The 12423-nt window shown below is 42.4% G+C and overlaps 2 protein-coding genes across 2 annotated transcripts; both read left to right on the top strand.

The window, feature by feature from the left end:
- Positions 1–3418: 3418 nt before the first annotated feature.
- On the top strand, positions 3419–4758 carry LOC9632657 (protein MITOFERRINLIKE 1, chloroplastic). The gene has a single exon (XM_002970306.2). The coding sequence runs from the start codon at positions 3420–3422 to the stop codon at positions 4677–4679; it is 1260 nt and encodes a 419-aa protein (XP_002970352.2). The 5' UTR covers position 3419; the 3' UTR covers positions 4680–4758.
- On the top strand, positions 4720–5448 carry LOC9631793. The gene is made up of 3 exons (XM_002970307.2): positions 4720–5076; positions 5135–5206; positions 5269–5448. Exons 1-3 carry the CDS (start codon positions 4795–4797, stop codon positions 5374–5376), a joined length of 462 nt encoding a protein of 153 aa, XP_002970353.1. The 5' UTR covers positions 4720–4794; the 3' UTR covers positions 5377–5448.
- The last annotated feature ends 6975 nt before the right edge of the window (positions 5449–12423 follow it).

Here is a 12423-nt window from a genome sequence, read left to right on the forward strand (position 1 = left end):
CAAATCCACTCCTTAGCATCCTTAGGATGCCCGCAGACATGGGGAATAGTCTTCCCCAATATCCCTTTTCCGGTCTTCATCAAGTCCCTTTTTGCCCATGGCCGTGTTCGCCAACACTGCCACTGGATCGAGGCTTACAGGCCTGACCACTAAGTCCCACAGTCCTCTGGGACTTCCTCCCCACTCGACTGTATCCTTGGTCACTACACCAGAGGACTACTCCTCTTCCTTTCCACAGTCTGGGCCTTTGGGACAACATTTCGGAACACCGTAGCCTTACGCGGGCCTCATGGGTACTCTCCCCGCCTTCCACCTTTGGGTGCTCTAGCCATGGGCTTAGAGCAAGGTTCCGTTGAGCCACACCAAGTATCCAAGTAGGTAATGCCACCCACACTTGGATTGGGAGCATTGCCCAGTCGATCTCCCGGGGGAACTAGAGCCGGCTCTTGAACACTTCACCAAGCTACCCCGCTTGTCGGTCCGTATTCACTCTAGTCTTGGACTTCCCAGTGGTCAGCTCATCACCCAACACTGGGTCTGGCCTTCTTGGGCCCAACTGGCCTTTCCTGGGCCAAACTGGCCTTTCCTGGCCAAACTGGCTCCACTGGGCTCCAACCCCCACACTCTCCCTACTATACTTTTGGAACCCCCTGCAGCCCCCCCCCCCCCCCTGGGGGACGATCGCTTTGGGCTTTCACCCAACTGCCTGTATTAGTATTCGGTCTCGGTCCCAGTTTCGGACTCGGACTCGGTCTTGGTCTCGGTCACAGCCTCGGTCTCGGTCTCGGTCTCGGTTCCATCTCAGACTCCATCTCGGACTCCATCTCAGATCCATCTCGGACTCCATCTCGGACTCCATCTCGGACTCCATCTCGGGTCCATCTCGGGTCCATCTCGGACTCCATCTCGGGTCCATCTCGGACTCCATCTCGGGTCCATCTCAGACTCCATCTCGGGTCCATCTCGGATTCCATCTCGGACTCCATCTCGGGTCCATCTCGGACTCCATCTCGGACTCCATCTCGGGTCCATCTCGGACTCCATCTCAGACTCCATCTCGGGTCCATCTCGGACTCCATCTCGGGTCCATCTCGGACTCCATCTCGGGTCCATTTCGGACTCCATCTCGGACTCCATCTCGGGTCCATCTCGGACTCCATCTCGGGTCCTATCTTGGGTCCCATCTCAGGTCCATCTCGGGTCCATCTCAGACTCCATCTCGGGGTCCTTCTCGGACTCCACTTTAGACTCCAACTCGGGCCCCTCTCGGACTCCACTTCGGACTCCAACTCGGGTCCATCTTGGGCACTTCCACGTGTCATGTGTTTGTCCTTTTGGGTCCCTTTTTGGAGCCTCGCTTATTGCTCGCTTTGTGCTCATTCCTTGAGCACTTCGTTGGGAGTTCCACTCCCGCTCTTGACTTTTCAAGTCCGAGCTTTTGGTCCAAACGTGTTACGCTCGTTTGGCTCTCGCTTCGGCCACTACCACGTGGCACCCCTCCGGCTCCACTTTGGGGCCTAGGGATTTTGTGTCTCACATTCATCCTCTAAGCACACCCTTAATTCCTTAGGTTTGATTCAGCATTTATAAAAGGTAGCCCCGACTACTATTTCAAGGACTTATGTCCTCATCCGTATTTGACCTCTCACGGTCATTAATTCCGGTCTCAAAAACATGAGCACCAACTTTAACTATATAAAGATAATCTTGTGACTCTTTTATTGTTTTGGAGTCTTTATCTTTTCTGTGATCCCAACTATAGTTATTTATCACAGGGTACACAAGGTACACTATCTCATGGGTATTCTCGAATGCTATGCTTGGATACCTAGTGTGGCTCAACAAAACCTCACTCTAAGCCCATGTAAAGCACCTAAAAGTGGAAGGTGGGGAGAATACCCATGAGATAGTGTACCCTAGGCACCCTATGATAAATACCCACTAGTGTCTCTGGCATTTGCCATGTAGAAAGGTATCCACCCACTATTGAAATTTAGCCAAGTGTTGGGGCTGTGGCCACGTGGAAATAATTGGGCAGCGGGTGAGCGGGTGGGCGGAAGGGCGCAGCAGCGACAGATGGGAGTGGGAGTGCTGCAGAAAAAACAAAAAAAAAAGCCTAATGCCATGTCACTGCCAAATAAGTGGAGAGAGTGAATCAGGATGGTGTTTTTTTGGGCCATCCGTCTAAAGATTCTCCAGTATAGTCCGGTTCCCTAAGCTTTTGAACTTGTTTCGCGCGCATTATTCTTCTCACACAAACTTGAAGGCACGAACTCGTACTTATTCTTACGATTTTTTGGTGACACCCTGGAGCAAATGGAAGCTTCCAGCCCCTTCTAGAACATGCCCTCAGGCCATATAAGCCCATGCTCCTTCTCAATTCTGTATCCCATCACTTCTCCAGAACACCTTCTCCTTTCTCCACAATACCGGAGAGGTAGGGGGGTTTGAATCGAGTGGGCGTTTTCTCTCACATTCGTCTTCTGTCCCTCTTTTGTGATGCATCTTGTGCACTCCCTCTTGGCAGCAGCCCTGTTTCACCACACCATTGGTGATGGAGGTGTCGTTGCCAAGGAAACTTTCCTTAGCTTTCCTTGGCGCCGACACCTCTGCCATCACCAATGGCATGGTGCTTAAAAATAGTTTGGAATACTGCCAGCCAAGGAAAATCATTTGCATCAACCACAAGCAACAAAGGAAGTAAGAGAGGAGGAAGAGGAGGAAACAAGAGAACATTTTGGCACTCTCAGTGTTGCTCAGGCAAGTTTAATGTTGTTCCTACTCTGTTACTCTCCTTTGTTGGTTGTGATTAGTGCGATCTTCCATCTTCTCCAGTGCGTCGATCTTCAAGGATTTCACTTCACGCTGCTCTCAAGCCTGCCTTTCGCCACAATTTCTCCTTGAGCTCTTTCACAAGGTTGTGCTTCTTTGCTGTGATGGCTTTCAGTTGCTTGGACAAGTTCTCCTTCACCGGGAAGAAATGCTAGTGACTTCTTTCCTTCTGCGACGTCAAGCCTGTGGCCACTACCACAGCCTTCCTTTCTCGGCCACAGAGCTGCTGATTTCTTTCTCAAACCTTTCTTTGTCTGTGAGCCTCCTCACTGACGTTGTCCCGACCTCCGCAGCGCTGCTGCAGACAGAATACATTGCCACCAGCGTGTTTGCCACGGCCCACAAGCTCTGTTCTTGCTACACTCTTAGGAGGACATGTACAGGAGACGAGATGGATGCTGGGAATCTTTACTTGGACCTTTAGTGATATTAAGTTTCGCCGATCCTGATTCCATGGGCTTTGAAATCCAGCGCCCAAAATGAATGGAGCGAACCTAAACAAAAAACAATCTTAAGTTAAATGTTTAAACACAAAACTAATCTAAACATAGTAACTTTAATGCCGAGAGTTAGGGTTCTTGGCAGCTATGGAGCCTGTGATATTTGGCGACGAGGCGGTGCCTCAGATGCTTCTTCTCCTCTCCCAGGCCGCGCGGGATATCGGCGCTCTGGACCTCTCGTCTCCGCCTGCGAGGAACAAGAATCCGGTCTCCACGCCATCGAAATCCAGGTATCATCGCGCATTGCTCCGAGAAGCGCCAAGATCCAGCAACAATGCCCTGGAAGCTAGGCTTCTCCAGGGGGCCTGCTCGGTCTCTCTTAGCAGCAGGGCGGCCCAACCAGAGAGGGAGATGGATCCATCTCCATCGGCAAGGTCAAATTCGAATTTCGAGAAGTACAGGGTCTCTGGCCAGGCTAGAATCCTCATGAACAATCTCACAGTTCTAGAGCGAGCGGCGATCGGCGCTGCTGCCGGAGGAATCGCTGGCGCTTTTACCTACGCTTGCCTGCATCCGCTAGACACGATCAAGACGCGGCTCCAGACGCGAGGGGCGGCAGAGGCGTACAAAGGCTCGATCGACGCAGCGGTGAAAATCCTCCAGAGCAAAGGCCTGGCGGGGTTTTACAGCGGGATCTCGGCCGTGATCGTCGGCTCCATGGTCTCCTCCGCGATCTACTTTGGAACTTGCGAGTTTGGGAAGTCCTTCCTCTCGAAGGTGGCGAAGTTCCCGCCACTGCTCGTGCCGCCGGTGGCCGGAGCCATGGGAAACATCGTCTCGTCGGCCATCCTCGTTCCAAAGGAGGTGATCACGCAGAGGATGCAAGCCGGTGCCAAGGGAAGATCCTGGAACGTCTTAATGAGAACTCTGGAGAGGGATGGACTGAAGGGGCTCTATGTCGGCTACTCGGCAGCTCTGCTCAGGAATCTACCGTCGGGGGTGATCAACTTCTCCACCTTCGAGTACCTGAGAGTGGCGTGGCTGCGAGTCTCGGGCCAGGATAGCTTGGAGCCATGGCAGAGCGTGAGCTCGGGAGCTCTGGCCGGTGCCATCGCTGCGGCGCTGACGACCCCGATGGACGTCGTCAAGACGAGGCTGATGACGCAGTCGAGAGAGAGGGCGGCGGCGTTCACGTACGAGGGCGTGACGAGAACGCTGGAGAGGATCTGGATCGAGGAAGGATGGGCCGGGGTGACCAGAGGCATGGGTCCACGGCTGCTCCACAGCGCTTGCTTCTCGGCGATTGGGTTCTTTGCGTTTGAGACGGCGAGGTTTGAGATTCTCAAGCGCCATGTCGCCAACAAGCAAGCGGAGATGTTGGAAGTGGAAGTCGACGAGAAGAAGTGAAACAAAGTTTTGAGCTCGACCGAGCAAGCCTCAGAAAAAGTAAAGGGTCAACGGTCAATGAATACTGCTCTTTGGTCAATGGTCGCTAGGGTTCTTGGTTTAGGGTTTGATCGTAATGCTGGAGAGTCAGATGGCTGTGGTGGCAGTGGCGGCCGTGGCCGCGATCGCCGTGGGTGGAGCTGCGATCGCATTCATGTACCATTGCTGCCAAGATCAGGTGAAGCGGCAAAAGAAGGAGAAGGTTGAGAGAATCAATTCGCAATTGGGGATTCGCGACGAGGATGCGCACCACCGCTACGAGCGGCGGGAGGAAGTGGTGGAGATCGGGAAGGCCAAGCGCCCGGCGGTGAGGACCGTGGAAGAAATCAAGGCGTACTATGGCCGGCCTTCGAGGAAGGTGAGTTTTTTTTTTCTAGATCTGAGCAATGGTGTGATGGGAAAACCACAAATCGCAGGACGCGTCATCCACCGCTGGAATCGCCACAGAGGCCAAGAACAAGCTCATGGAGCGCGGGGAGAAGCTCCAGGTTTTAAGAATCCCTTGTGCTTTCCATATCAATGTTTCCATTCTTTGTGTGCTTCTATGCAGGCTGTCAACGACAAGACCCAAGAGCTTGAATCACAGGCCGAGAGCTTCGCATCGCTGGCGGAAGAACTCGCCAAGAAAATGAAGGCCAGAAAATGGTGGGAGTTGTAAACTTTGTAAATGAATTCCTCTTGTGTAAGTAAGAACAGTATCGGATTGAATTTATTTCGACCCTTTCCGCGACCGCGCGAGCAATCCTTCCACCATTTCCAATCTCTTGAACAGGACGAGCGACAAGATGAGCAATCCCAGTGACGCTCCCGTGCAAATCACGATGATCTTCCCGAAGTACATGTTATCGTCGGTTTCGTGGCCATTGGGCACATTCATGCCAAACAATCCAGTGATGGAGTTGAACACGCTGGTGATACAAAAGGTGGCGGCCGCGATCACGAGCATGGAAGTCTCCCTCTTGGCGCTCGCCTCTGCCATTCGCGACTTGGCAACCTCCTCCACGCACTCGATCGTGGATTTCTTGCAATGCTTCAATCCCTGGTTGATCCCCGCTAGGAGTGGCTTGTACGCGCAGAGAGACCTCGCGAGATCTTGGTTGCCACCATCGTCATTCTCGTAGAGGGCGGATTGAATGTTCCTCGCGATCGCGTATGTGGATGAGATCTCTTGCTTCAACTGTGCTGTCGCGATTCTAACTGTGGGGAGATCACCCACGCAGCAATTTGATGCCTGGCACCGCAATACCTCCGCGCGACCCACAAGATTGGCCGCCCGAGGGCCTAGAAATCGCCACACCTCGTCGATCCCACTCGCCAGAGCTAGAGACTGGAAAGCAGTGGGAGTTTTCCTATCGATCGACGAGTTTTCGCTGGAATTGTTGCTAGATCGAAGCTTGGACCCGAGATCCTCGATGTAGGCATTGGCGAGGCCACTATCTAGCACAAAGACCTCGATCCCGGCGATGATACAGCACAGATACTCGAGATTCATGACGATCACCCCCCAGTAATTCGCGATTGTCACCATCGAGCTTTGGGACACAACAAAAGGAGGCACCAGAGGGAATCGCTGGTTGATATCGTTGGTATCGAGTGGCCACGCCTGGATCTTTCCTGCCGAATCCATCCTTTTCCACGCCCTGGCAGACATTGCGATCGCAAAAAGGCTCCACCATTCATCAATCCTTTGTCCCTGCCCTATTTTAGATTCCGCGCCGTATTTTAAATTCGAGTCAACGGCCTCGATTCGAGCTAGGGCTAATCGCTAATCTATTTTTTCTGTTAATATATTTGCCTGTGTAAAGTATTTTCTGTTATTTTATTATTCGTAAACATAATTATAGAAAATTTTAAAGGAAAATTCAAGAATATACCATTTATATAATTTTTTTATTCTATAAAAGTTTTCCATCAAGCTGAATTCTCAAGTTCCAGGATTTCTTTTAGACATTCTTGAGGTTCTTCACTGAAACCTATTTAGCACCAAGGTAGCCTATAGCGTGTGAGCCATAAGAGATATTTTTAATGTGGAGCGAGGACAACCAATTGCTAGATTCCTCTTGCCTGTGGATGTCTCCTAAAAAATTCCTCTTCTTGCCTGCATTGTCGCACAAAGTTAGTTAATGGACGGCTGACTTAGTTAAAAGACTGACTTAGTTAAAAGAGCTCCCAGATCCCACCATAAGACAGTGCGCCAGTCAACAAGTACATGATCTTATTTCTAACACATTGGGTGAGATTCCAAACATGTGGATTTGATGCTATTCGATGATATATATGTATGCATATATCTATAACTTTGTTTTAGTGCCATGATAACAAACTTTTTGCAGATATATCTAGGATATGCTCCAATGGTAATATGCATATTTTATAAAATATAAACATATTTACAATTTATAATCATTCTTACATCTAAGCAATGTATCAGTTGTGATTTGTTTTTTCTTAAACTTTTAATTCTCTAATTCTTTTGTAGTCAATAAACCATGTTATCTACTTATCTTTAATATAAACCATGTTTAAATTCAAAACTGTTTCAAAGAAAAGAAAAAGAAAAGGAAATGTGCATCTACTACCATTTGATTTGCTTGTAATACCAGTTAGTTTTTTTTGGATTATAAAATATTTAGTGCCATGGCACAATTACATTTGCTTGAAGTTGCTTGTTCTTAGAAGCTACAGCCAAGTGGCTATGGAAGTGGGCTTTTCCATGGGCAATCATTGGATGATCACCACTATTTAGCTCACCATTAAAGAACTTGAGCTTCTAAGTTCTTATAATTTTTAAATACATTAGAGTGTAAAGTTTTAGATTCAATTTGTTCCTATAACATTACTAAAGTTACTAGGGGTTACAAGATTATAACCACTATCTTTTAAGATAGGGCTAAAGTTTCTAAATGTCTCAGGCCTATAAATAATTAAAAAGATTGACTCGAGAGATAATTTATAAAAGTTCAAATATAGAGGGAAAGGGCTTAGTGCAATTTTTTTCTAATTGGTTAAAGGTTTTAAGATATTTGGGGTTAAGTGTTCTTGGGTTTGAATAGTATTAGGCTATGTGACCTCCTAGGAAGTTTAAATTCAAGAGCTTACATTTGGTATCAAAAAAATCTCAAATCAAACTTTGTTGATTAGCTAAAAGAATCACACATCACATGTTAAAATTGATATTTGGTAGGTATAATTTACCTCTAACTGGGCTCAATCCAAAGGTAAGGTGAGGTGTCAAGAAAGTGGGGCTCTTGGGAGAGCTATGGCTCTTAGTTTTCATTCATAAGGGCATAAATTTGTAAGGAAGTATGGTGGATTATAAACAATTAAAGGGAACAATTTGAGAGATGATTTATAAAGGTTTAAATATAGAGGAAAAGGGCCAATGAATAAAAGTTTATTCCATTTTCCAATTAATTAAGAGTTTTGGGATATTTAAGGTTAAATATCCTTAAGTTTGACTCTTGGGAAGTCCAAAATAAACTCATGAGCTTAAAATATAAAGGACTTCCAACCACCTTCCCACTAATGATATATTAAAAATCTAGATTCTTAAATGTATTTTATCTAACTATCAGGTAGAAACATAAAATGTCCATGCCACCTTTACCACTAACACAGCCCAAATTATGAGGATGTATTCCATGATATTATATATAACTACCTTAAATTCAAGATACTTTATTTTAGTAAATCTTATGACTTGGTTATGTTCTTTAAACTCAATGACTCTTACCATATTTCTAGAAGAATTTAGGGAAGTAGAGGATTAAGCAAGTAGTGAGATTATAATTAAAATTTGTAAATAACTAATAACAAATATCACCTATTGCTTCTATTGCATTATTAATATTAAAAATTTAATTGTGAAGTCTAGTATGGTTATGATGCTATATACTAATATTAATGGCTGTACACTAGTGGGATTTTGATAGCTGTTAGATTGGTTTCAATTTGAACCACTCGCTCATATATATAAACTAAGGTTTTTGGGCTAATTAATATACACATTTTTATATTTCATTTCTATATTCCATGCATTTACATTATTGGAGGAAAGGGGTAACTTTGATTGTCCTTAAAGAGTGTTTGAATTTGGGATTTTGGTTTAAATTTAATTTTTGTATTGTCTATATCTCACTTTTCTTATAGCTTTTTGAACTTCTTCTCTTTTGCTTTTTTCCTTTTCATTTATTTTCATGACAAAATAACAACCTCCTCCTCCTTTAACTCTAGAGTAGCAATTGATATAGTTACTTGATGTTATGCGATTGTAGTTGAACAATCAAACTCAGTTAATAACAGCATTTAAGGCATGTAATATAACTCCTCTTGCTTTTACTACTAACCTTGTGTTCAACCAAAGTTCTTCTATAGGAATCCTAGGGATGATATGTATTATTGATTTAATCACTTTATAATGATTACCACATATCATTTTTAAGATGATGTTTAGCATTTGCGTGAGTTTCCCATATGTTTCCAAGGGACACCACTGCAATAGTACAATAATTTGATTGACTTATGTAGATTAGAATATTCTCCTAGACCTCTTTAAGCGTGCATTTGGATATGCCAATAATTGTGATATTAACTTTTAATAATTGCACTGTTTTTGTCAAGGGCCATTTGAGTTAATGATACAACTTAACATTCATTTTTGGAGTCTTTTGCTTCGTGTGGAGCTAAATATGTCAGAACGGATGAAGTTGGGAATATTATGGCTAGCACTTCATCAAAATCTTGTAGAACTTGTGCGTGCATATATTCTAGCCACCCTTGATGATGCCTTTCACTTAGCACAACATTATGAGATATTGCCTCTTCCAATTTTTATTAATTATCCTTTAACTTTACTTTTTGTAACTGTTCTAATGGAGGTTAATGCTACTATTATTCAAGTTCAAGGATAAGGGTGAGAACTTGGTTAAGGTTGTGGTATCCATTGCTGGGCATGTGATAAAACTAGTCACATTTATTGGTATTATTAGCGTTTTCTAGATTGGCATCCTCTATTTTATGGATGGAGAATAAGTCAATGACCCCTCCATTTTTCTTATAGGAGTATTATCAAAGGGTTCACTTAGCACTAGTTCATTCAATATTTATTTTCCAAACTTGTTTTTATAACAAGAAGTCTTTTATTATTCTCTTTGTGTTAATTGATATAAACTTGAGTTTATCTTCTATAGTTTAATATGTTACCAGATGTTGCTACCTAAATTTGCATTATATAGCAGAGCCAGTTTTTATTTTTTATAGTAATGGCCATACGCACGCATGTGCATGAGATGAGATGGACCTAGTTATGCGTGTAAGTGATCTTAAGCTTGAGCGTTAGTTATTGCAAGTGGTGTTTAGTCTAGTTTTTTATCTCATCTTTAATATAGATTGATTGTTGCACAATCATGTCAAGTTCGACTTTAAGGTTTATCCCCCTTATCTCATATATATTTCTTTCATTCCTTTCACTTTTGTTCTTTTTTGTCACTCTGCTTCTACCATTTTTGTTTTTCTGCTTCTATCATTTTTGTTTCCTTATTACTTCCTCCTATGTTTCTCTTTTGTTCTTCTATTTCCTCTTCAAATCTTTTTAATAGTTTTTGTGTTGTAATGGTTGATTGGCTCATAAAGGAGTTATAAGCTCCTAAATTTAGACTTCCCAGGAAGTCACCCAATTTAATACTATTCAAACCTAAAGATGTTTAACCCTAAATATCCCAAAACCTTTAATTAATTAAAAAAGGAGGTGTACTCTTATTCACTCCAAAAGTCCCATAACTTTCTCAAAAGCCTTAGTCTTTTGACACTCTACCCCTCGGGTTGAGTATAGATAGAATAAACCGAACTTACCAAATGTCAATTAATATATAGTGTGATTTTCTTAGCCTATCAATAGAGTTAGACTTGAAACCCCCTTTGATATTAAATGTAAACTCCTAAATTTAAACTTTCCAAAATGTTACCCATTCAATCCTAAGGACATTTAACAATACAATATTGCAACACTCTTAACCAATTAGAAAAAGAGATGCATTTTTATTCATAGGCCCCTTCTATATTTGAACTTTTATAAATCGTTTCTCGAATTGTTCTCATTAGTTGTTTACACCTTACTCCAAAGTGTGTGAATGATATGCAATGCTTCTTAGGCAAAATGTAATATCTAATCATATTGCACCATTATAAGCATTATTAAAGTTATTAACGTCTTCTTTCATTTAATCCATAGGCTGTGAATGGGTGTTTATGAATTCCAAAGAGTTGTTAATAACTCTTCTAATTTTAACATATCCTAACTATACTTAACCTTTCATTTTATGCGTAGATGCTTTTGATATTAATTTTAGAGGTGTGTTGATACAAAAAATCTCAAGTGTGTCTAATCAATGCCATCTCATTGCATACATTAGTTATACATTAAAATTAGTAAAGGTGAACTACTCCACGATAGAAGAGTGTTTAGTAATAGTTTAAGGTTTTGAGAAATTTCATGCATATTTTATGGTTCTCAAATATTATTAAAAGGTGATCATGTTGCAATTGCTTCATTATTGAAGTAGAAGAACTTGATTAGTTGTATTATTTGGTGGGTTTTGAAGCTTCAGAGATATGATTTTGAAGTTGTTTATTGCCTGGGGAGTTCTATAGCTAATGCTAATGTCTTTCCTTGAGCTCATCTTCCTTCTTCACTCTTTTTTTCATATTTCTAATAAGCTTATTATTCTAGTATTTGTGGATTTTTTGGATGAGGATTTTGTTTCGTCAACAGTTGCTTTACTTGATGTTCAATGTCCATAAGGTGTGGAGCAAGATTTACCTTCTTTTGATGAGGTTAATAAAGCTCAAGAGGGTGAATTGTGGATCCAACAGCTTTGTAATAGGTTTGAGAATCTTGCATCACTTACTAATAACTTATATTCTTAATATTGTCTTGAGGATAACCTTCTTTATTTTTGGGGATAGATCTTAATAATCATTTATAACTGATGGTGCTTTCGATCTTTATTCCATATTTTCTCCATATTTACAATGATTCTCCTATTCAAAACAGGCATATAAGACATTATCATGTAATAAAAAAGTTGTACAATTTTTTCTATTGACTAGAGATGCAATTTGATGTTATGCAATATATGCATAACTATATTTAGTGCCAACATGTAATACTCCTCTTTGTGCTACAAAAACACAAACTATAAAAGGATGGACTACAATTAAATTGGTGGATGAAAAGAATTGTAGTTTCTTATCTATTCGAGTTGGTAGCATTTGACTTGATAGTATTTGATTTGATAAAGCCTTTCTTATGGTTGATTGCTGGTAATAAATATATCATTATTGTTTTTGACCATTTAGCTCATTTGATGGAAGTCGATGCTCTTGCTAGTGCATTACAACTATTGTTAGATACTTTCTCCTCAATTGAGTGATGTTCTAGCATTTTTATCTTGAGTGAATTCTTTCAAATAATAGTCTTACATTTATGGTTGAGGCATTTCATATTTTAATATCTCAGTTGAGGATATACCACACTTTCATAAGTGTTTATCATTCATAAATAAATGATTTGGTAGAATGATTCATTTGAATTTTCAAAGGGATGATTGCGAAGTACTTGAATTTTTAACATCTGATTGGGATGGTTATTTGCCATCTCTTTAATATATGTATGTTAGAAGGGTACAAAGTTCTATTGGTGCTTCAC

Source organism: Selaginella moellendorffii, unplaced genomic scaffold (genome assembly GCF_000143415.4).
Source record: "Selaginella moellendorffii unplaced genomic scaffold, v1.0 SELMOscaffold_14, whole genome shotgun sequence".
Classification (NCBI taxonomy): domain Eukaryota; kingdom Viridiplantae; phylum Streptophyta; class Lycopodiopsida; order Selaginellales; family Selaginellaceae; genus Selaginella; species Selaginella moellendorffii.

Bases quoted from the DNA above. Each gene is read 5' to 3' on its own strand.
- LOC9632657 (XM_002970306.2), top strand. From the start codon at position 3,420: ATGGAGCCTGTGATATTTGGCGACGAGGCGGTGCCTCAGATGCTTCTT.
- LOC9631793 (XM_002970307.2), top strand. From the start codon at position 4,795: ATGCTGGAGAGTCAGATGGCTGTGGTGGCAGTGGCGGCCGTGGCCGCG. The intron at 5,077-5,134 runs GTGAGTTTTTTT...CACAAATCGCAG, and splicing joins ATGGCCGGCCTTCGAGGAAG to GACGCGTCATCCACCGCTGG. The intron at 5,207-5,268 runs GTTTTAAGAATC...GCTTCTATGCAG, and splicing joins AGCGCGGGGAGAAGCTCCAG to GCTGTCAACGACAAGACCCA.